Source organism: Natrix helvetica (genome assembly GCF_964273705.1).
Source record: "Natrix helvetica genome assembly, chromosome: 1".
In the NCBI taxonomy this organism is placed as follows: Eukaryota; Metazoa; Chordata; class Lepidosauria; order Squamata; family Natricidae; genus Natrix; species Natrix helvetica.
In genome coordinates this window covers 6,403,455-6,423,896 of record NC_138548.1, presented here as the reverse complement: position 1 = coordinate 6,423,896, position 20,442 = coordinate 6,403,455, and the positions used below count along the sequence as shown (strand labels likewise).

At 46.1% G+C, this 20,442-nt stretch overlaps 1 protein-coding gene across 1 annotated transcript in view; it reads right to left on the bottom strand.

The window, feature by feature from the left end:
* Positions 1 to 16,358, bottom strand: part of ANKRD24 (ankyrin repeat domain 24) — a 36,215-nt gene extending 19,857 nt beyond the window's left edge. Inside the window, exons 1-11 of the mRNA XM_081938353.1 lie at positions 16,240 to 16,358; positions 11,523 to 11,653; positions 10,326 to 10,414; positions 10,071 to 10,135; positions 9,305 to 9,362; positions 6,786 to 6,856; positions 6,088 to 6,194; positions 5,047 to 5,234; positions 3,223 to 3,251; positions 2,142 to 2,234; positions 1,001 to 1,108 (exon numbers count right to left, since the gene is read on the bottom strand). Coding sequence (XP_081794479.1) covers positions 1,001 to 1,108; positions 2,142 to 2,234; positions 3,223 to 3,251; positions 5,047 to 5,234; positions 6,088 to 6,194; positions 6,786 to 6,856; positions 9,305 to 9,362; positions 10,071 to 10,135; positions 10,326 to 10,414; positions 11,523 to 11,653; positions 16,240 to 16,308 — 1,008 coding nt within the window. The 5' untranslated portion in view covers positions 16,309 to 16,358. The remainder of the gene's footprint in view (positions 1 to 1,000; positions 1,109 to 2,141; positions 2,235 to 3,222; positions 3,252 to 5,046; positions 5,235 to 6,087; positions 6,195 to 6,785; positions 6,857 to 9,304; positions 9,363 to 10,070; positions 10,136 to 10,325; positions 10,415 to 11,522; positions 11,654 to 16,239) is intronic.
* Positions 16,359 to 20,442: the final 4,084 nt, after the last annotated feature.

Genomic DNA, 20,442 nt, shown 5'->3' with positions numbered 1-20,442 from the left:
GTATATACGGTATATCTTTTTTTTTTGTTCGCCCTCCAAGAAGGTAGGCAGGAACGCTGCCAAAATGTAATCATTAGCTAGTAAGTTTTGTTTTCATTTTCTTTACAATAAAATGTGTTTCTTAGAATATATATCTCGGGTTTATTTTTCTTAATTATGAAGTATACTTCAAGGAAAAACCACGCTTCATCCCTCATTAAATACAATTACCCCAGGAGGGGAACAGGGCTGAATTTCCACCCTGACACGGAGGGCCACGGGTTGCCCTCCTGAGCTCTGCTTTTGTTGGCAGAGGGTTGCAGGAGGTTGTCATAGCCGAAAATGGAGTTCAGTAGCCCATTTTTGCTGGCAGAGTCTGAAGTCAAACACAGCCCTGATGTGGCCCTCAATGAAATTGAATTTGATAACCCTGCGGTAGGTAGATAGGTAGGAGATGATAGATAGATAGATAGATAGATAGATAGATAGATAGATAGATAGATAGATAGATGATAGATAGATAGATGATAGATAGATAGATAGATAGATAGATAGATAGATAGATAGATAGATAGATAGATAGATAGATGATAGATAGATAGATAAATGTAAAGGTTCTCCTCGCACATATGTGCTAGTCGTTCCCATCATTACGGGGCGGTGCTCATCTCTGTTTCAAAGCTGAAGAGCCAGCACTGTCCGAAGACATCTCTGTAGTCATGTGGCCAGCATAACTCCACTGAAGGCGCACGGAACGCTGCTGTCTTCCCACCAAAGGTGGTTCCTATTTTTCTACTTGCATTTTTACGTGCTTTTGAACTGTTAGGTTGGCAGAAGCTGGGACAAGTAACGGGAGCTCACTCCATTATGCGGCACTAGGAATTCGAACTGCTGAACTGCCGACCTTTCTGATCGACAAGCTTAGCGTCTTAGCCACTGAGCCACCACGGCTCTTATGCTGAGTTTTCTAAGAGAGCTTGGTTCTAGCATCTTCCTCCAGGGTCTTTCTTCAAACACTCACTTCCTGTTTCTGTTTGTCTTGGAGCTGTTCCAATCCCCGGATCTTTTGGAGAAACTCAGCCCTCTCCTGCCGTAGCCGTGCGATCTCCTCGTAGGCTTCTCGATCCCCCTTGAAACAAGGAAGATAGTCGGGTGAGCTTTTTTGGTTTTGCCCCATTTTACGACCTTTCTGGGCGCTGTTGTTAAGTGAATCACTGCAGCCTTTAAGTTACTAACATGGTTATACTCATGATTTTTGAATTATCCCCATGATCACACGTTCAAAATTCAGACACATAGCAACCGATTCATGTTTATGACGGTCGCAGTGTCCCGGGGTCACATGATCCCATTTTGTGACCTTCTGACAAGCAAGGTCCACGGGGACAGCCGGATTCACTTAACAGCCGTGTTACTGACTTAACAACTGCAGTGATTCACTTAGCAAACACGGCAGGAAAAGTCATAAAATGGGGGCAAAACTCACTTTACAACTGTCTCGTGGAGCCACATAAATGTCGGGCTCAGTCGCGGTCGTAAGTTGAGGAGTACCTGTGTTCACATCAGAGATTAAGCCAAGTCTAAAAACGGTGGGGAACTCCTGGAAGCCATCGATCGACATATAGAGATAATTACAACCCATTCAAAAGGGGACAATAAAGGAGGAGAGCAAAAGACCAACAGCAGACGATACATGAATGAAGGAGGAAACAAAACTGATAGGATAAATCCCACACTCACTAGAACCGATGATGTTATCTAGTTGGGTAATGAAATGTTTGCAAGAAAACAATCCAGCTCAAAGGGAACCAAGGACCCTACAGCTCTCCTCCTCCTCCTCCTCCTCCTCCTCCAACCTACTCACTTGTAATACTTATGATGTAACCTAGTTGGGTAACGAGACGTCTGCAAAAACCCCACCAAGCTCAGAGAGCACCAAGGACTCCACAATCCATCCCTGGGCTACAGAGACTCTCTTCTAATGGGAAAACTAACCATTTCCACCTTCCAGAATACTTTCCCGCTTTCTGGTTAAGCCAGGAGCCCTGGATATCCCAGTCAATTCTCCTCCAGGCCGGAATGGTGCATTTTCAGCCAAAAACACACGTGGGCTCTCATTTCGCAATGGGCCCTGTGGGCACACGAACCCATCGGCTGCCTACCTGGTTGGGGTTACTGCTGGGCGGCTGGGGTGCCTTCCGCTTCCTTGGACTGTTGCTCTTCTCCTTGCAGAGAGATTGTCGGGAGGAGGAAGCCTGAGGGATGGAGAGAAACATGGAAGGAGAGGGAGAGGAAAGAAAAAGGAATGAGGGAGGAAGACAGGGGAAAGAGAGGGAGGGAGAAAGAAGGGAAAGAGAGGGAAGGGGAAAAGGGGAGGGAGGGAGAAAGAGAAGGGAGGGGCGGGAGAGATGAAGGGAGGGGAGGGAGGGAGAGAAGAGAAAGGGGAGGGATGGAGAGAAGAGAAAGGGGAGGGAGGGTGAAAGGAAGAATGCAAAGGGAGGCAGGGAAGGAGGGAGAAAGGAGGGAGGGATGGCGAGAGGAGAAGGGAGGGGGAATGAGGGAGAAATAAGGGAAAAGGGAAGAGATGAAGGAAGGGGAGGGATGGAGAGAAGAGAAAGGAGGGAGAATGCGAAGGGAGGGAGGGGAGAGGGGAAGAGATGAAGGAACGGGAGGGATGTAGAGGAGAATGAGGAGGGAGAATGCGAAGGGAGGCAGGGGGAGAGGGGAAGGGAGGGGGAGGAGAAAGAAGGGAGGGAGAATGGGGAGGGAGGGGAGAGGGGAAGAGATGAAGGGAGGGGAGGGATGTAGAGGAGAATGAGGAGGGAGAATGCGAAGGGAGGCAGGGGGAGAGGGGAAGGGAGGGAGAATGGGGAGGGAGGGGAGGGGAAGAGATGAAGGAAGGGGAGGGGTGTAGAGAAGAATGAGGAGGGAGAATGCAAAGGGAGGCAGGGAAGGAGGGAGAAAGGAGGGAGGGAGGGAGGGGGAGGAGAAAGAAGGGAGGGAGAATGCGAAGGAAGACAGGGGGAGAGGGGAAGAGATGAAGGGAGGGGAGGGATGGAGAGAAGAGAATGAGGAGGGAGAATGCGAAGGGAGGCAGGGGGAGAGGGGAAGGGATGAAGGGAAGGGAGAGGAGAAAGAAGAGAGGGAGAATGAGAAGGAAGGGAAGGGAGGGAGGAGCGTTAAGAGTTGATCTCCCAGCTGCTGCTGCTGCCAATGAGCCCTTTTTGGAATGGAAAAGATTACCTGAGAGGAGAGATCAGGTGATTGTTCCTCTGCAAAAAAGACAGAAATATCACAGGGATGTTTCCAGGGAGCAGGAAGAACGGCTGGCCAGGAACCATCCCATTTGGGAGAGGGGGGGGGGGGGGTTGAAGCACCCAAAGGAGTCCCCCCCCCCCGACCCAGGGCCCCTACGAAACAGCCGGATGACTAGGCCAGGGGAAGGGGCTTATGGAGACCCATAGCTGCCTGGGGTCTCCGTACATGAAGCCACTTAGGATATGAACGTACAAGTGCTTAGTACAGCTGTGGGTGGAGGAGGGGCTGGAAATTTGGGCAGGGGTCTCTTTGGTTTCGCTTGCCGAGGAGAAGGCGGCAGCAGACCTGGGGTGAACTGCCATACAGGTAGTCCTCGACTTATGACCACAATTGAGCCCCAAATCCCTGCTGCTAAGTGAGTTGTGCCCCATGTTACGACCTTTCTTGCTGCAGCCATTAAGTGAATCACTGCCGTTTTTAAGTTAGTAACCTGGCTGTTCAGTGAATCTGGCTTCCCCGTGGACTTCGCTTGTCAGAAGGTCGCCAAAGGGGATCACGTGACTCTGGGGCGGACGCCGCAACCATCATAAATGTGAGTCAGTTGCCAAGCATCTGAATTTTCTATCATGTGACCCTGGAGATGATGCAATGGTCCTAAGTGTGAAAAACAGTCTCAAGTCAATATTTTTCAGCGCTGTTGTAACTTTGAACGGTCACTAAATGAACTGTTGTAAGTCGAGGACTACCTGTAGCACCGATGGAGGGGAATCTTTGCAGCCCAGGGTTAAAATATGAGGTCCTTGGTGCTCTCCGAGCTTGGTGGTTTTCTTCCAGACGTTTCATGACCGAAATGCACGGATACACCCAGTGTACTAATGATGTAGTAGTAACTGTGAAAGGGATCTTGGAGTCCTAGTGGACAACCATTTAAATAGGAGCCAGCCGTGTGCAGCAGCTGCCATAAAAGCCAACACAGTCCTAGGCTCCATCAACAGAGGGATAGAATCAAGATCACGTGAAGCCTTAATACCACTTTATAATGCCTTGGTAAGGCCACACTTGGAATATTTGCATTCAGTTTTGGTCGCCACGATGTAGAAAAGATGTGGAGACTCTAGAAAGAGTGCAGAGAAGAGCAACAAAGATGATTAGGGGACTGGAGACTAAAACATATGAAGAACGGTTGCAGGAACTGGGTATGTTTAGCTTAAGAGAAAGAAGGACTAGGGGAGACATGATAGCAGTGTTCCAATATCTCAGGGGTTGCCACAAAGAAGAGGGAGTCAAGCTATTCTCCAAGGCACCTGAGGGTAGAACAAGAAGCAATGGGTGGAAACTAATCAAGGAGAGAAGCAACTTAGAACTGAGGAGAAATTTCCTGACAGTGAGAACAATTAATCAGTGGAACAGAAGTTGCCTCCAGAAGTTGTGAATGCCCCAACACTGGAAGTCTTTAAGAAGATGTTGGATAGCCATTTGTCTGAAACAGTATAGGGTTTCCTTCCTAGGCAGGGGGTTGGACTAGAAGGCCTCCAAGGTCCCTTCCAACTCTACTATTGTATTGTATTGTATGTTATCTAGCTGGGTCATGAAATGTCTGCAAGAAAAAACCAAGCTCACCAAGGACTTCGGATGTGGAAAGTCCTTCAAGAGGACAACTCGAGGGGAGAAAGCCCACCTCCAATCCAGCTGAAGGACATTGTATGTTTCTTCCTGGCCATTCAGACTGCTCTTTCAAGGACCCTGCCCCAATAAACCAGTAAAGCCCTCTTCCTTCAACAGGACTAGCATCCGGGAAGGGGGTCTTACCGCTGGCCCAAGAATGGCGCTGGGCAGCCTCTTGGAGATAATGTTGAATGAGGGCATTGCCCGTGGCGGCTCCGTAGTGTGCGGCATCACGGCCCGTGGCGTCAATCAGGCCGACCCGTGCGCCGCCGTTGATAAGCGCTTCGACTGTCTCCACGCTGCCGTTCTCACAAGCGACCATCAGGGCTGTTCTGAAGCAAAGAGGGGCACCGTCAATCCGAGGAGAGGAGCTCAAGGACAGTATTGCACAAGTAACTCTCAAAATACCACCAAGGGTTAGTTAGTTGGGTTCTTTGAAAACTTTGAGACTCTCCAGCGGCACTGACAATGCTACCTAGTTTGGTAATGAAATGTCTGCAAGGAAGCCACCAAGCTCAGAGGGAACCAAGCGCTTCACAGTCCTTTTCTTCCTCCTCCCCCCTCCCCCTGAAAGCTCCACTCCTGTTTAGCACTGATGATGTTTCCTAGGATGGTAATGAAATGTCTGCAAGAAAGCCACCAAGCTCAGAACCAAGGACTTTGCAATCCTCCTCTTCCTCCCACTGCAAGCACCACTCCAGTTTAGCATTGATGATGTTTGCCAATATGGTAATGAAATGTCTGCAAGAAAGCCACCAAGCTCAGAGAGAACCAAGGGCCCCACAGTTTAGGGCAGGGGTGTCCAAACTTGGAAACTTTAAGACTTGTGGACTTCAACTCCCAGAATTCCCCCGCCAGGCTGGCGGGGGAATTCTGGGAGTTGAAGTCCACAAGTCTTAAAGTTTCCAAGTTTGGACACCCCTGGTTTAGGCTGTCCTGCTATAAGGCCTCCTGTTTGAGCAGGGGGTTGAACTAGAAGACCTCCAAGGTCCCTTCCCTTCCCCTATTCTGATTGATTGAAATTAATGTCTGGGTGAACTGATTTTCTCCTCCATATCTACACTGCATTAACTGACACCCGTTATCACTGTGGCTTATCCCAAATAAACTAATATAATGAGGTGGACGCATTGTGTCACTTGGAACAAGAGAGTTGAACTCCTGGCTTCACGCAAGTTTTCTCACCGGCCTTTCTGGTCTCTGGCATTAACAGCAGCTCCTCGGTGTAGCAAGTAGCGGCAGAGCTCCGAATGGTTCATCTTGGCCGCCAGGATCAGAGGGGTTGCCCCATCCTGCCCGGAGAAAGTGGGAAAAGCATTGCCTGGCCAGTCAGAACACCTGCGTCTTCATTATAGCAACTTCACCATTCAGCATAAAACATCATGGAAGTTCTTCCTTTCCTTGAAGGAACTGCTTATGGGAGGAGGAAGAGGAAGAGAGAAGAAGGAGAAGAGGAAACAGGAGGATGAAGGCAAAAAGGAGGAGAAAAGGAAATGAGGAAGGAGAAGAAAGGTGGAGGAAGAAGAAGGCAGAAAGGAGAAAAGGAAAGGAGGAAGAAGAAAAGGAGATGGTGGAAAGAGAAAAGAAAAAAACGAGGAGAGAAAAGAAAAGCATAGAAAACAGGAGGGAGAGAAGGAAGAGAATGGGAGGAAGAAAGAAAAGGAGAAAGTGATAGAGAAAGAGAAGGTGGTAAGTAGAAAAGGAAACAGGAGGAAGTAGGAGGAAATGTATATTTTTTTTTACAAATTATGCATCCTTTTGTCAGGCGTTCAGAGGTCAAGTGCTTTCATCTGGTTGGGAGGACAACAGAAGCAAAAATGAAGGGAGACCAGAAACCTGTCAACTTAGCCTGAACGGGCAGGATGGAGGACAAGGAGACTCACCTGGTCCTTGATGTTCAAGGAAGCCTTGAAGTCACAAAGGATTTCCAAACAAGAGATAGACCCATGGATGGCTGGGGGGCGGGGGGTGGGTGGGAAGAGAAACAGAATATACTTTCTTAACAGGAACATGTTTTCATTGAAAGATAAATCAAATGAGAATCCATCCGTGTTCATTAATAACAGCAACAGCACTTATATACCGCTTTACAGCCCTCTCTAAGCGGTTTACAGAGTCAGCATATTGCTCCCAACAATCTGGGTCCTCCTTTTACCGACCTCGGAAGGACGGAAGGCTGAGTCAACCTTGAGCCGGTCAGGATCGAACTGCTGGCAGTGAGCAAAATCAGCCTGCAATACTGCATTCCAGCCACTGCGCCACCACTGCTCCTAATTGTGGGGATTCTTGTGTAAGTTTTCCTGCAATTTCCAAGCTCAGAAATTCCTTCATGTTGTAAACTGACAGTATTACGGTTTTTTAAGCTTCATGGGGACGGATGCAACTTCCAGGCTTAAGCAATTCCAAAGGAAAAGGCTTAAGTATCAGCCAGCCGTGTGCAACAGCGGTCAAAAAAAGCCAATGCAATCCTAGGCTGCATTCACACAGAGATTGTATCATTTGAAACTGTTTTGGTAACACGACACTTGGAAGACTGCATCCGTTTTCGGTTACCACAATACCAAAAAAAAAAAAAAATGTTGGCACTTGTTAGGTATGTAAGCTAACAGTTGGGTTAGCAATATATAAACCAGGATGGCAGTACTGTAGCTTTAAGTACTGCTGTAATGTGATTGGTTGCTGTTACCTCAAGCAGCCATAAGAGGGAGCCTGAATGACTGTTAGCTCTCTGTTTGTTAGATGCTGATCGTGTATTGAGGTACTGTGTTTTTGCTACTGTTAGCTGCTTTGTGTGCTGAACTGATTATTAGACACTGGATCGTGTTCGAAGGATCATTCCTTAACTGAGAACATTGATAACTAACTGACTGAACCGTGTATGACTTGGACTGTAAATTGAACTCTGAATACCTCCATATTTCCACATAGTAAACTACTATATTTTATACTATTCGGTGTTCCTGTATGCTGGTTTGTGCGTGTTCTTCCATACCACTCTCCTAACGCTTCTCTGCATACTCGCTCTCCTAACGGGGAGCTTACTTACTTAACAGCACTCTAGAAAGAGTGCAGAGAAGAGCAACAAAGAGGATTAGGCACAACGTTTACAGCTTTGTGTACTGGCGGCGGCGGGGTGGGGGTGGGGGGGACGGTTCTGTGTGAGAGGCCAGCAAGCATACATGCACACACAGCTACATTGGTGCAAGCATGCCTGCCACTCAGTTAAATGGAGCATATGTGTGCTTGCCACTGCTGACACGAGCCAGGATGTACTTGCGCATGTGTGCACCTTCCACTCATTTCCACAGCCCGGTTGCAAACCTCATGCCCACTAGGGGTCCACAGCCCACAGGTTGGGGAGCCCTGGATTAAGAGACTGGAGGCTAAAACCTATGGAGGGAGGTTGCAGGAATTGGGTTTGGCTAGAGAAAAGAAGGACCAGGAGTGACATGATTACAGTCTTAGTATTTGAGGAGCTGTCACAGACACGAGGGGTCAAACTATTCTCCAAAGCACCTGAAGGCAGGACAAGAAGCAGTGGGTGAGAACTAATTGAGGAGAGAAGCAACCTGGAATTAAAAAGAAATTCCCTGAGAGTTAGAATGATTAACCAGTGGAACTGCTTGCCACAAGGAAGTGAATGCTCCGTCACTGAAGGTTTTTCAGGAGATTAGTCGCTCACCCCTAGTCCTTCTCTTCATTAGACTTAGACATACCCAGTTCCCTCAACTGTTCATTTTATGATTAAGCCAGCAGAGCCTTTATCACAGGGGTGTCCAAACTTGGGAACTTTAAGACTTGTGGACTTCAATTCCCAGAAGTTGAAGTCCACAAGTCTTAAAGTTCCCAAGTTTGGACACCCCTGCTTTCTCTGCACTCTTTCTACCGACAATGACAATAAAACCCTCAAAACATTTTTTTTAAAAAAGAGGTAAAAACCTGACAGCCCAATCATTCTCCTTCAGTCCAACAGCGCCATCTTCAGGCTTCAACTCACCTTGTCCCAGGAGACCGGCTCCTTATACCTTTCCAGAAAACTAACAGGGTGGGGGCTACTGGATCTCAAGGGGAAGGGGATTCCCTAGGACAGGGGCTGCTGCTGGAGGGGAAAAACAGGTTCTGACATCCCACCAGATAACAACCCTTAAGGGAAAGGCCCTCCATCTCAGGGGTCTCCAAACCTGGCAACTTTTACCACTTGTGGATTTCAACTCCCAGAATTCTTCAGCTCAGCCAGCCATGCTGTCTCGGGAATTCTGGGAACTGAAGTCCATCAGTCTTAGAAGTTGCCAGGGTCGGTGATCCCTGCTTTATCTGATCCGGCGCGATGGGCAGATGCTTTCAGGGATAGAGGGTCTTGCTAGTAACCTTAGTCTTGTGTCCACCCCAGTCTAGAACTTACCGGCGTGATGGAGTGCGGTCCTTCCCTGGCTATCGGCTACATCAACATGGCAGGAAGACTTAAGAGGTGAGAGAGAAAAATCTGGGGTCAAAAATTCGCTGAAAGTTGGAGTCTGATGCCTGCCTGCCTATCATCTATCTATCTATCTATCTATCTATCTATCTATCTATCTATCTATCTATCTATCTATCTATCATCTATCTATCATCTATCTATCTATCTATCTATCTATCTATCTATCTATCTATCTATCTCTATCATCTATCTATCTATCTATCTATCTATCTATCTCTCTCTCTCTCTCTCTCTATCTATCTATCTATCATCTATCTATCTATGTATCTATCATCTATCATCTATCTATCTATATTTATCTATCTATCTAATATCAATCCGTCTATCTACCTACCTACCTACCATCTACCTTCCTATCATCTACCTTCCTATCTATCATCTACCTACCTACCGCCTGTCTTTCTGTCTATCATCAGTCTATCATCTACCTAACTACCTACCATCTGTCTGTCCCATCCATCCATCCATCCATCCATCCATCCATCCATCCATCCATCCATCCATCCATCCATCCATCCATTATACAAAGTTATAGTTATTTATTTAACCCCAGTCAAACACAGTTTATTTGAAAAGAAAGAGAAGCATAAAATAAGACAAAGTTAAAAACAAATAAATAAAAGACATCCTGGAAGAAGGCAACACACAATTCTGCTTGTGAAGTTTGCAAAACTGAGTAGCCGTCTCTTACCTGCAACAGCTTGCTGATACACTGGGGGTGGCCGTGTTTTGCCGAGAGGTGCAACGCAGTGTGACCTAGGGTGGAGAAGATCAGAAGAAGACAAACATGGGGTTACTTGCCTTCCAAGGAAGTTGTAAATCGAGAAGTACCTGTATCTCCAAAGGTAGCGTGCTACAGCTCTATTCGGGCCAACCAGGTAGATTCAAGGTTTCCACTCAAATTGGGCAGCCTGCTTCTTTGAGACATTCATGAAAATATTCTCACCTGAGCCGTCGGTGGTCAGAGCATCTGCTCCGTGGGCCAGCATTACCTCCATGCAATCCACGTTCCCCTTCATGGCACACAGGTGGAACCTGCAAGAAGAAAATGAACTCCTGGGGACCGTCCATAGCCAAGGGGAACCCACGTAGGTAGTCCTCAACTTACGACCACAATTGAGCCTAAGCAAGGCAGTTGCTAAGTGAATTTTGTCCAGTGGTTATAACTTTGGTTAAGCGAATCACTGAGGTTGTTAAGTGAATCGGGCTTTCCCCATGAACTTCGCTTGTCAGTGTCAGGGGAAATTTCACCCTGAGCTAACGAGGTCTAGAATCGACGGCTTTCCAAACAGCATATCTTCAGAAAAAGCGAAAATAAAAACCCGAGAACATGTTCTAATGAAAACAAAACTTTTAATATGAAAATAAGAAAATAAACAAATCTATCTAATTGTTACATTTTGGCAAGAGCAATTATCGTCCACCTTCTTGGCAGACGAACAGAAGATCAAAAAAAAAAAAGTCTCTGGAATGTGTGATGTATATGAAACGTGTTAAGAAGCATGCGCAGTAAATCATTGCTGATAAGGACCTATGACCTGCGCAGTAGCTGTTCAGTTCAGCTAGCAAACAATTAAGGCAGTGACAGTCAGAAGGTCGCAAAAGGGGATCAGGTGACACCATCACCAACCCAGGACATTGCAACCGTCATAAAGATGTGTCGGTTGCCAAGTGTCTGGATTTTGATTATGTGATCACAGGGATGCTGCAACAGTGTGAAAATTTTTATTATTTGGATGGGAGACCGCCAGAAGGATAGAGTAGGAAGTCAGAAAAGGGCTGGGAGATGAGGGGGAGAGGATTAAGACATGGAAAGGAAAGGAAAAAAAGAAAGGAGGGAGGGGGAAAGGAGTAGTAGAAGGGAGGGGATTAAGAAATGGAAAGGAAAGCAGAAGAGATAAAAGGAGGAAGGAAGGAAGGAAGGAAAAAATAAATAGATGAGAAAGGGAAGGAGAAGGAGGATGTTATGGGATGGACAGATGGAAGAAAGTAAGGAATGAAAAACAAAGAGGGAAGGAAAGAAGGGAGGAAGAGGAGGGAAAGGAATGGATCTAATTAGATGAGAAAGGGAAGGGAAGATTTGGAAAAAAGGAAGAGGAAACAGAAGAAAGTAAATAATTGGGGGAGGGAAGGGAAGGCTTACGCTGATTTCCCGTCCATGTCCAGTTTGGTGGGAACCAAGCTCTTCCGGAGCAGGAGAGAGGAGACTCGGTCCGCATCATTGAATTCCACCGCCTGCAGGAGCTTCTCGTCATTCTTGTTCCAGTCTTGGCTCTGAAAACCAACAGCATCATTTGAGGGATAGGCGAGATACGACTTCTCCCTCACTTTTCCAGCCCACCCAACTTGGAAGACCCAACGAAGCTTCTGCATCTGACCCAACAATTCAGGAAACAGCCTCTACCCAGGAGCTCCTAGAAGGATATATAGTTGACCTATATGTTCAGGTACACACACAGGACAATCCTCAATCTTATTGAGAAAACCAAGATCCCATATAGCCATTCCATCTTATCAGGGTTGTGTTTACGCCTTTTCTTCTCCATCCAGATCGCTGGAGCTTCAAGACATGGGACATGTAGATCCCATGTCCATGGAGGATCTTCCCTAGCAGTGGCGTGTGGATATGAAGTAGAAAAGGCGAAAGGTCAATCCCTGAGGCATCCCACTGATAAAGGGTTGAAGGTCATGTCTTCCTCTCTATCAACGTCAACCAAAACTGGTCCAAGAAGCAGAACTATCACCACATCCATGCCTCCCAAAAGGATGCTATGATCAATGGCATCAAAAGCCATTGAGAGATCAAGAAGAGCCTCGGTGGTCCCACCACCTCCATCCTGGCTTCACCAGAAGTCATCAACATGTGTGGTCAAGACTATCTTCACACTATGTTCTAGCTTGAAACCTAGGATAGGATCTAGACAATCTGCTTTATCCAAAAGTCTTTCTGGGTACAACTTGATCACCTTCTCCACAATCGTCCTTGAAGGTTGAAGACTCGGAAGTTGTCCAGGACTTTTTGGGTCCCCTTCTTGAAGAGAGGAGACACAATTGTCTCACTCGAGGAAGCATTTGTGACTAAGTTGACCCCAACCACACATCACCTCCTTATCAGCAGGGGTACAGATCCAACAGAGAGGTGGCTGGATAAACAGTCCCAAGGGTCTTGATGACTTCCTCAAGAGTTACTGGGTCAATATCTCCCAACAAATGGAACCAGATGAAGGCTTGTCCCAAAGGTGCTTTTTCAAGAGGCAACAGACTTTCTGGTCCAGTTACCAGAAAGTTCTCAGAAAGTCCAGTTGCCTCTTGAAAAATCACCTTTGGGACAACCATGACCCGGAGAATCTCCATAGACAGATGAAGCCTCAATCAACTCCCTTAGGACTTGGCCAGTCAAGAGTTCAACTCAGAGTAATCTACTCCCTGTACCTGCTAGGTGCTTAGGATATTTTTTTTACAAAGACTATTGAGATGTTCTTATAGCTCATTCTTATCTTTAGAACAGTGATTAGACAGCCACTGGATCCACAAAACGGAGGGACTTCAGAGGAGAAAGTCAAGGATTCAGCCCCACACCCATTTCAGACAACAATGAAGGCATCAGTTGAACCTCACCCCAGACCGGCGTTCCTCTACCTTGACAACTTAAAGATGCATTGACTTCAACTCCCAGAATTCCCCATGCTGACTGACGTCCATGCATCTTCAAGCTGCTGAAGTTGAGGAACGCTGCACCAGATCCTGAAGAAAGAACACTTGGTGTTCTTGGGCTTGGGCTGAGCCAACATGGAGGAGTAGAATTTGTCCAATCACCAACTCATTGTCTTCACTTCCCCTTTTGAATGACAATTTCTTCCTAAAAAGAACATTTGGGTACATGCAAGAACCTCCATCAAAATTTGTCCAGCCCACATCAGCAAACACTAAACCTGGTTTTGCAAAGCCCTCAATCCCTGTAGACATCCTACATCTTACCTCCACACCTACAAACCATATATTGCGGCTTGACATGATGGTTGATCCTATCTAGTAAGAATACAGAAAGCTAAAAAAAAAACACCCACAAATCTAAGCAGGATGTTATCTGGTGAGTCTTGTTTATACTGTATTATTTGGAGGGGAAGAGGGAATATTTAGAAGTGTCTGCTATATTATTATCTGAAATGATCTAGGATCTCCTGTTTGAGCAGGGGATTGGACAAGAAGACCTCCAAAGTCCCTTCCAACTCTTTTATTCTATGTTCTGTTCTCCAAAGGACCTGAGGGTAGAACAAGAAGCGAGGGATGGAAACTAATCAAGGAGAGAAGCAACCTAGAACTAAGAAGACATTTCCTTATAGTTAGAACAATTAATCAGTGCAATGACTTGCCTACAGAAGTTGTGAATGCTCCAACATTGGAAGTTTTTAAGAAGAGATTGGACAACTATCTCTCACTAACTGTGAGAGAGACAAATCACTTAAATATGAGCCAGCCCTGGGCTGCAGCTGCCAAAAAAGCCAACACAGTTCTAGGCTGCATCAACAGAGGGATAGAATCAAGATCATGTGAAGTGTTAATACCGCTTTATAATATAAGGTCACACTTGGAATATTGCATCCAGTTTTGGTCGCCACGATGTAAAAAAGATGTGGAGACTCTAGAAAGAGTGCAGAGAAGAGCAACAAAGAGGATTAGGGGACTGGAGACTAAAACATATGAAGAACGTTTGCAGGAACTGGGTAAGAGAAAGAAGGACTAGGGGAGACATGATAGCAGTCTTCCAATATCTCAGGAGTTGCCACAAAGAAGAGGGAGTCAAACTATTCTCCAAAGCACGTGAGGGCAGGAGAAGAAGCAATCTAGAACTAAGAAGAGATTTCCTGGAAGAACAATTAATTTGTGGAACAACTTGCCTCCAGAAGCTGTGAATTCTTCAACACTGGAAGTTTTTAAGAAGAGATTAGACAACCATCTGTCTGAAATGGTATAGGTTTTCCTGCCTGAGTGGGGGGTTGGACTGGAAGACCTCCAAGGCCCCTTCCAACTCTGTTATTCTGTTGTTCCTAAAGAGCAAAGCATGTTTGATGTTTTAAGATAGAAAAATCTGAGGGCTACTGGCTAAACTGGTCAACTGAAAGCAAGGGCCAGCCACTTCTGCAACGCTGCCCAAATGCTGCATTGGTGCCTTCAGGACTGTCTGGGAATGAAGATCACCCTGAAGGAGAATTTGTTTCGCTTCAGCAGGTTTTGCAAATCCAGCCACCGCGTGGGTTTTCACCGAGGGAAAATTTCACCCTTCCTGTCTCCAACCTTGCAAGACCAGATTGCCCAGCTGTTTTGGAGTCATCTTCTGGAATAACCCAATTCTGATGCAAATGTCCCCCCCTTTTTTTTCCACCCTGACCTACCTGGCAATGCAGAGACACGCAGGCAGAGAGTCTCACCGGCATTAAAAACATTAAAAGCCTTTGGAACTGCATTGATGAGATGTGATGGGAAGGGGTGGGGGCAACACCTTTAACTCCAAGAAATGCAGAAAGCAAATATTCTTAGAAAGAGAAGACGGGGTCGATGAAACAGAGCGGAGAGGTTGAGAACATACCAAGAAAAGCTGAAATGAGATTGGCCCAAAGGTGCTTTTTTCAAAAGGCAGCTGGACGTTGTTATTCCTTGAAGACGTTTTGCTTCTCATCCAAGAAGCTTCTTCGGTTCTAATTGAACGGTGGAGAGCAGGAGGATTTCTATTCCTTGCAGTCCTTTCCTCCTCCACCACTCAGTCAGAACTGAAGAAGCTTCCTGGATCAGAAGCAAAATGCCTTCAAGGAAAAACAAAGGAAGTCCAGTTGCCTTTTTTTTGGGGGGGGGGGGAAGCACCTTTGGGACAAATGTGACCTGGATGGCTGAGAATCTCCACAAGCAATGAAATAAAATTAAAAGTGTTGGAAGGATTTCAAACTAGAGGGGATTGATCACAGCTGATGAAGTGACCTTGACTAACCCACTCCTAACAGTGATGACAATGCACCAGTGGAACAGCTTGCCACTAGAGGTTTTGAATGCTCCATCCCCGGAGGTTTTTAAGAAGAGATTGGACAGCCATTTGTCTCAAATGGGATAGGGCTTCCTTCTTGAGCAGAGGGCTGGACTAGAAGACCCCCAAGGTCCCTTCCAACTCTCTTATTCTCTTATACATCATCTCTAAGCCAAGCCTACTTCACATGTTTGTTGTGATGATGATAATAATAACGGAGGGGCAGAGGAGGAAGGGAACCAGACAAAAATTCTTAACAGCCCAAGGGAACCAGGAAAACATCCTTAAACAGGGATATCACGCTAACCAGAAAACATGAGATTTCTCTTGAACTGAATTCTTTTTCCTCCTCTTCCTCTTCCTCCTCTTCTTTCTCTCCCTCTCCTCCATTTCCATCTCTTGTGAAGGAGGAACGCAACGCAGCCTCTACATTTCTGCTAAAAACAGCTTTAAAATAAATAGCGGTAGCTTTCAGTTCGTTCTTCACAGAACGGCTGGAACCCTCCTAGAGTGCAAAGAGGGGTAAGTGGATGGTGGGTAAGGGCTCGCTGCCCTCTGCGCACGCACAGAGCGCAACTGCCTCCTGACTTGCTACACAGTCCTCCCCTTTCCCGCAACCTCGGTCCCTTGCAACATTAACGTCTTAAAGAAAGCATCTCGTGCAGCAGCTGCTTGGAAACCAGCGCACGTAACGCACGGACACACAAGGAGGGTCTGGGGAGATGGGGAAGGGAGGCGACTTGGTGCAATGGCACCAAGAGCTCGGGGAGGGGGGGCAGCGAGGAGGGGGAGGCTATCGGAAGGCAAAGGAGGGAAGGGGATGATGCAGGGGCGCAGAACATACCACAAAGGGGGAGGCAGCGCAGAAGCAGATCTGCTTCATGGTTCCCCCGAGGAAGTAGCGGGTCGCCATCCATCCAATCTGTTCTGCCCCCCAGGCCTGGTGCAGAAAGAAGGGGGACCAAAGGGGAGATGCTCAGGGCGGCTGCCGGCCGTTGTAGATGGAAGCAAAATGGTCCAGGCAGTTCAGCTGCACCGCACAAAGGCCCTGGGGCGCAGCAAGTGCAGGATTGGCTCCCTCTAGTGGCTGGAAGCAAACACACACACAAAACCCCAGCTCTCTCCTCTCTCTCTCTCTGCTCTCTGATCCATCCACAATCCATGCTTTTTAATCAGAATAGAGCTGGAAGGTACCTTGGGTGGTCTTCTAGTCTAACCCCCTGCTCAGGCAAGAGACCTTATGACAAGTGGCTAGCCGGTCTTTTCTTAAAGGCCCCAACTTTTGGTGGCAAGCGGTTCCACTGGTTAATTGTCCTCACTTTCAGGAAACTCCTTTTAAATTCTGGGTTGCTTCTCTCCTTGATTAGTTTCCATCCATTGGTTCTCATCCTGCCTTCTGGTGCTTTGGAAAATAAGTTGTCCCCCGCTGCTTTGTGGCAGCCCCTCAAATATTGGAATATTTGGAAGGGATCCTGTAGGTCATCTAGTCCAACCCCCCCACCCAAGCAGGAGACCCTATGCCATTGAACAGATTAACAGAGTTGGAAGGGACACTGTAGGTCATCTAGTCCAACCCCATGTCCAAGCAGAATACCCTACATTACTTCTGACAGTTGGCACAGTCCGGTCTCTTGAAAGCTTCCAGTGCTTACTAATCAGGTTAGGGATGTAGTGTGGGAAGATATAGCCAGCTTGGGGAAAATGTTGCTCTTGATCAGGCCAGATTCTTCCTTCCAAGTTAGTAGATGTAGTCCTCAATTTACGACCACATTTGAGCCCCAAAATTCCATCACTAAATGAGACATTTCTTAAGTGCCTTTTGCTCACTTTTATGACCTTTCTTGCCATGGTCGTTAAGAGAGTCATTGCAGCTGCTAAGTAACACAATTGTAAAAGGTAATTATTAGGAATGTAAGCTGGGTCGGCAATATATAAACCATGATGGTAGTACTGTAGCTTTAAGTACTGCTGTAATGTGATTGGTTGCTGTTACCTCAAGCACCCATAAGAGGGAGCCAGAATGACTGTTAGCTCTCTGTTTGTTAGATGCTGATTGGTGATACTGCTTCATACTGTATCTTGAGTTACTGTGTTTTTGCTACTGTTAGCGACTTTGTGTGCTGAACTGATTATATGATACCTGGACTGTTTGATGAATTCTGAATACTTCTATTTTCCACATAAGTAAAATACTATTACTTTTACTATTCGGTGTCCCTGTATGCTGGTTTGTGCGTGTTCTTCCACATCACTCTCATTACGCTTCTCTGCACACTCACTCTCCTAACGGGGAGCTTACTTACCTAACAGTAATCACATGGGATACTGCAATACAGGGAGTTCTCAACTTACAACATAACATTTAGTGGCCATTCACAGTTACAACGGCACTGCAAAAAGTGACTTATGACCGTTTTTCACACTTACAGCCACCCAATAGGGGTGACATGATGTCAGCCTTCCAATATTTGAGGGGCTGCCCCAAAGAAGAGGGGGTCAACTTGCTCTCCAAAGCACCTGAAGGCAGGACAAGAAGCAATGGGTGGAAATTAATCAAGGAGAGAAGCAACCCGGAATTAAGGAGAAACTTCCTAACAGTGAGGACAATTAACCAGTGGAACTGCTTGCCACCAGAAGTTGTGGTTGCTCCATCACTGGGGGCTTTTAAGGAAAGATTGGGCAGCCAATTGTCTGAAATATTAGGGTTTCCTGCCTGAGCAGGGGGTTGGACTAGAAGTCCTCCAAGGTCCCTTTCAACTCTGTTATTCTGTGCTTTATGTTCTATGGCCTAGTGGTCTGTTAAGGATTTTGATGCTGGAAAAAGTGAAAGGAACAACAAGAAGAAAAAGTAGACCACCAGCCAAAAGAGGGACTGACTCATTTCCAGGGACAATGGAAGAAGAGCTGAAGGATCAGGATCTGCACAGCCCTTTCTCTCAGACTGCTCAGTGTCCAGACTGGCTCGATGGGACCTCATCAAATCAATCAGCCTTGGCAGCTGGAGCTATTTTTAATCTTAATTCCTCAACAGCAGGGATTTCCCCATTGCATTAAAGATGAGTAAATTGTTCTTGGCTATTACAAAAAAACGGAAATTCAATGTAGAGCAAAGTAAAGTCTTACACTTAAGTGAAAAAAACCCAAAGTATACATATAGACTGGGCGAAACCAGACTCAATAGCAGTAACTATGAGATGGATCTTAGAGTCTTAATGGAAAACCAGCTAAATATGAGCCAGCCGTGTGCAGCGGCAGCCAAAAAAGCCAATGCAATCCTAAATTGCATTAACAGAGAGATACAATCAAGATCAAGTGAGGTACTAACACCACTCTATAAAGCCTTAGTAAGACCACCCCTAGAGTACTGCATCCAGTTTTGGTCACCACATTATAAAAAAAATGTTGAGACTCTAGAAAGCGTGCAGAAAAGAGCAACCAGGATAATGAGGTGACAGGAGACTAAAAGACACAATGAACGGTTACAGTAACTGGGCATCACTAGTCTAGTGAAGAGAAGGACCAGGGGAGACATGACATCCAATATTTAATACAATGCAATACAATACAATAGTAGAGTGGGAAGGAACCTTGGAGGTCTTCTAGTCCAACCCCCTGCCTAGGCAGGAAACCCTATACCGTTTCAGACAAATGGCTATCCAACATCTTCTTAAAGACTTCCAGTGTTGGGGCATTCACAACTTCTGGAGGCAACTTCTGTTCCACTGATTAATTGTTCTAACTGTCAGGAAATTTCTCCTCAGTTCTAAGTTGCTTCTCTCCTTGATTAGTTTCCATCCGTTGCTTCTTCCCCTGTTTGGAGAATAGCTTGACTCCCTCTTCTTTGAGGCAGCCCCTGAGATATTGGAACACTGCTATCATGTCTCCCCTAGTCCTTCTTTCTATTAAACTAGACACATCCAGTTCCTGCAACCATTCTTCATATGTTTTAGTCTCCAGTCCCCTAATCATCTTTGTTGCTCTTCTCTGCACTCTTTCCAGAGTCTCCACATCTTTTCTACATTGTGGCGACCAAAACTGGATGCAAGATAGTCCAAGTGTGGCCTTACCAAGACATTATAAAGTGGTATTAACCCTTCACGTGATCTTGATTCTATCCCTCTGTTGATGCAGCCTAGAACTGTGTTGGCTTTTTTGGCAGCTGCTGCACACGGCTGGCTCATATTTAAATGGTTGTCCACTAGGACTCCAAGATCCCTTTCACAGTTACTACTACTGAGCAAGGTATCATCTATACTGTACCTGTGCATTCCGTTTTTGTTGCCTAAATGTAGAACCTTACTCTTTTCACCATTGAATTTCATTTTATTAGATAGTGCCCAATGTTCAAGTTTGTCAAGATCCTTCTGTATCTTAAGCCTATCTTCTGGAGTGTTGGCTATTCCTGCCAGCTTGGTGTCATCTGCAAATTTGATGAGTTCCCCATTTATTCCCTCATCCAAATCATTGATGAAGATGTTGAAGAGTACTGGGCCTAAAACAGAGCCTTGGGGTACTCCACTGCATACCTCCCTCCATGTAGATGCAGTTCCATTTAGGACTACACGTTGAGTGCGGTTGGTCAGCCAGTTACGAATCCATCTGGTGGTGATGCTGTCCAACCCACATTCTTCTAATTTATCTAGTAGTAGGTTATGGTCTACCTTATCAAATGCCTTACTGAAGTCCAAGTAAACTATATCGACAGCATTCCTCTGGTCCACTAATTTTGTCATTTTGTCAAAAATGCAATAAGATTAGTCTGGCACGATCTGTTTTTGACAAACCCATGTTGGCTTTTGGCTATTACTTTGTTTGCTTCTAGGTGTTCGCAAATTCATTGCTTGATTATCTTTTCCAGAATGTTTCCTGGTATTGAGGTCAGGCTGATAGGTCTGTAGTTTCCTGGATCTGTTTTTTTCCCTTTTTTGAAGATGGGAACCATATCAGCTCTTTTCCAGTCTTCTGGTAGTTCCCCGGTGTTCCAGGATCTCTGAAAGATATAGTTCAGTGGTTCTGAGATCTTGTCTGCCAGTTCCTTCAGAACCCT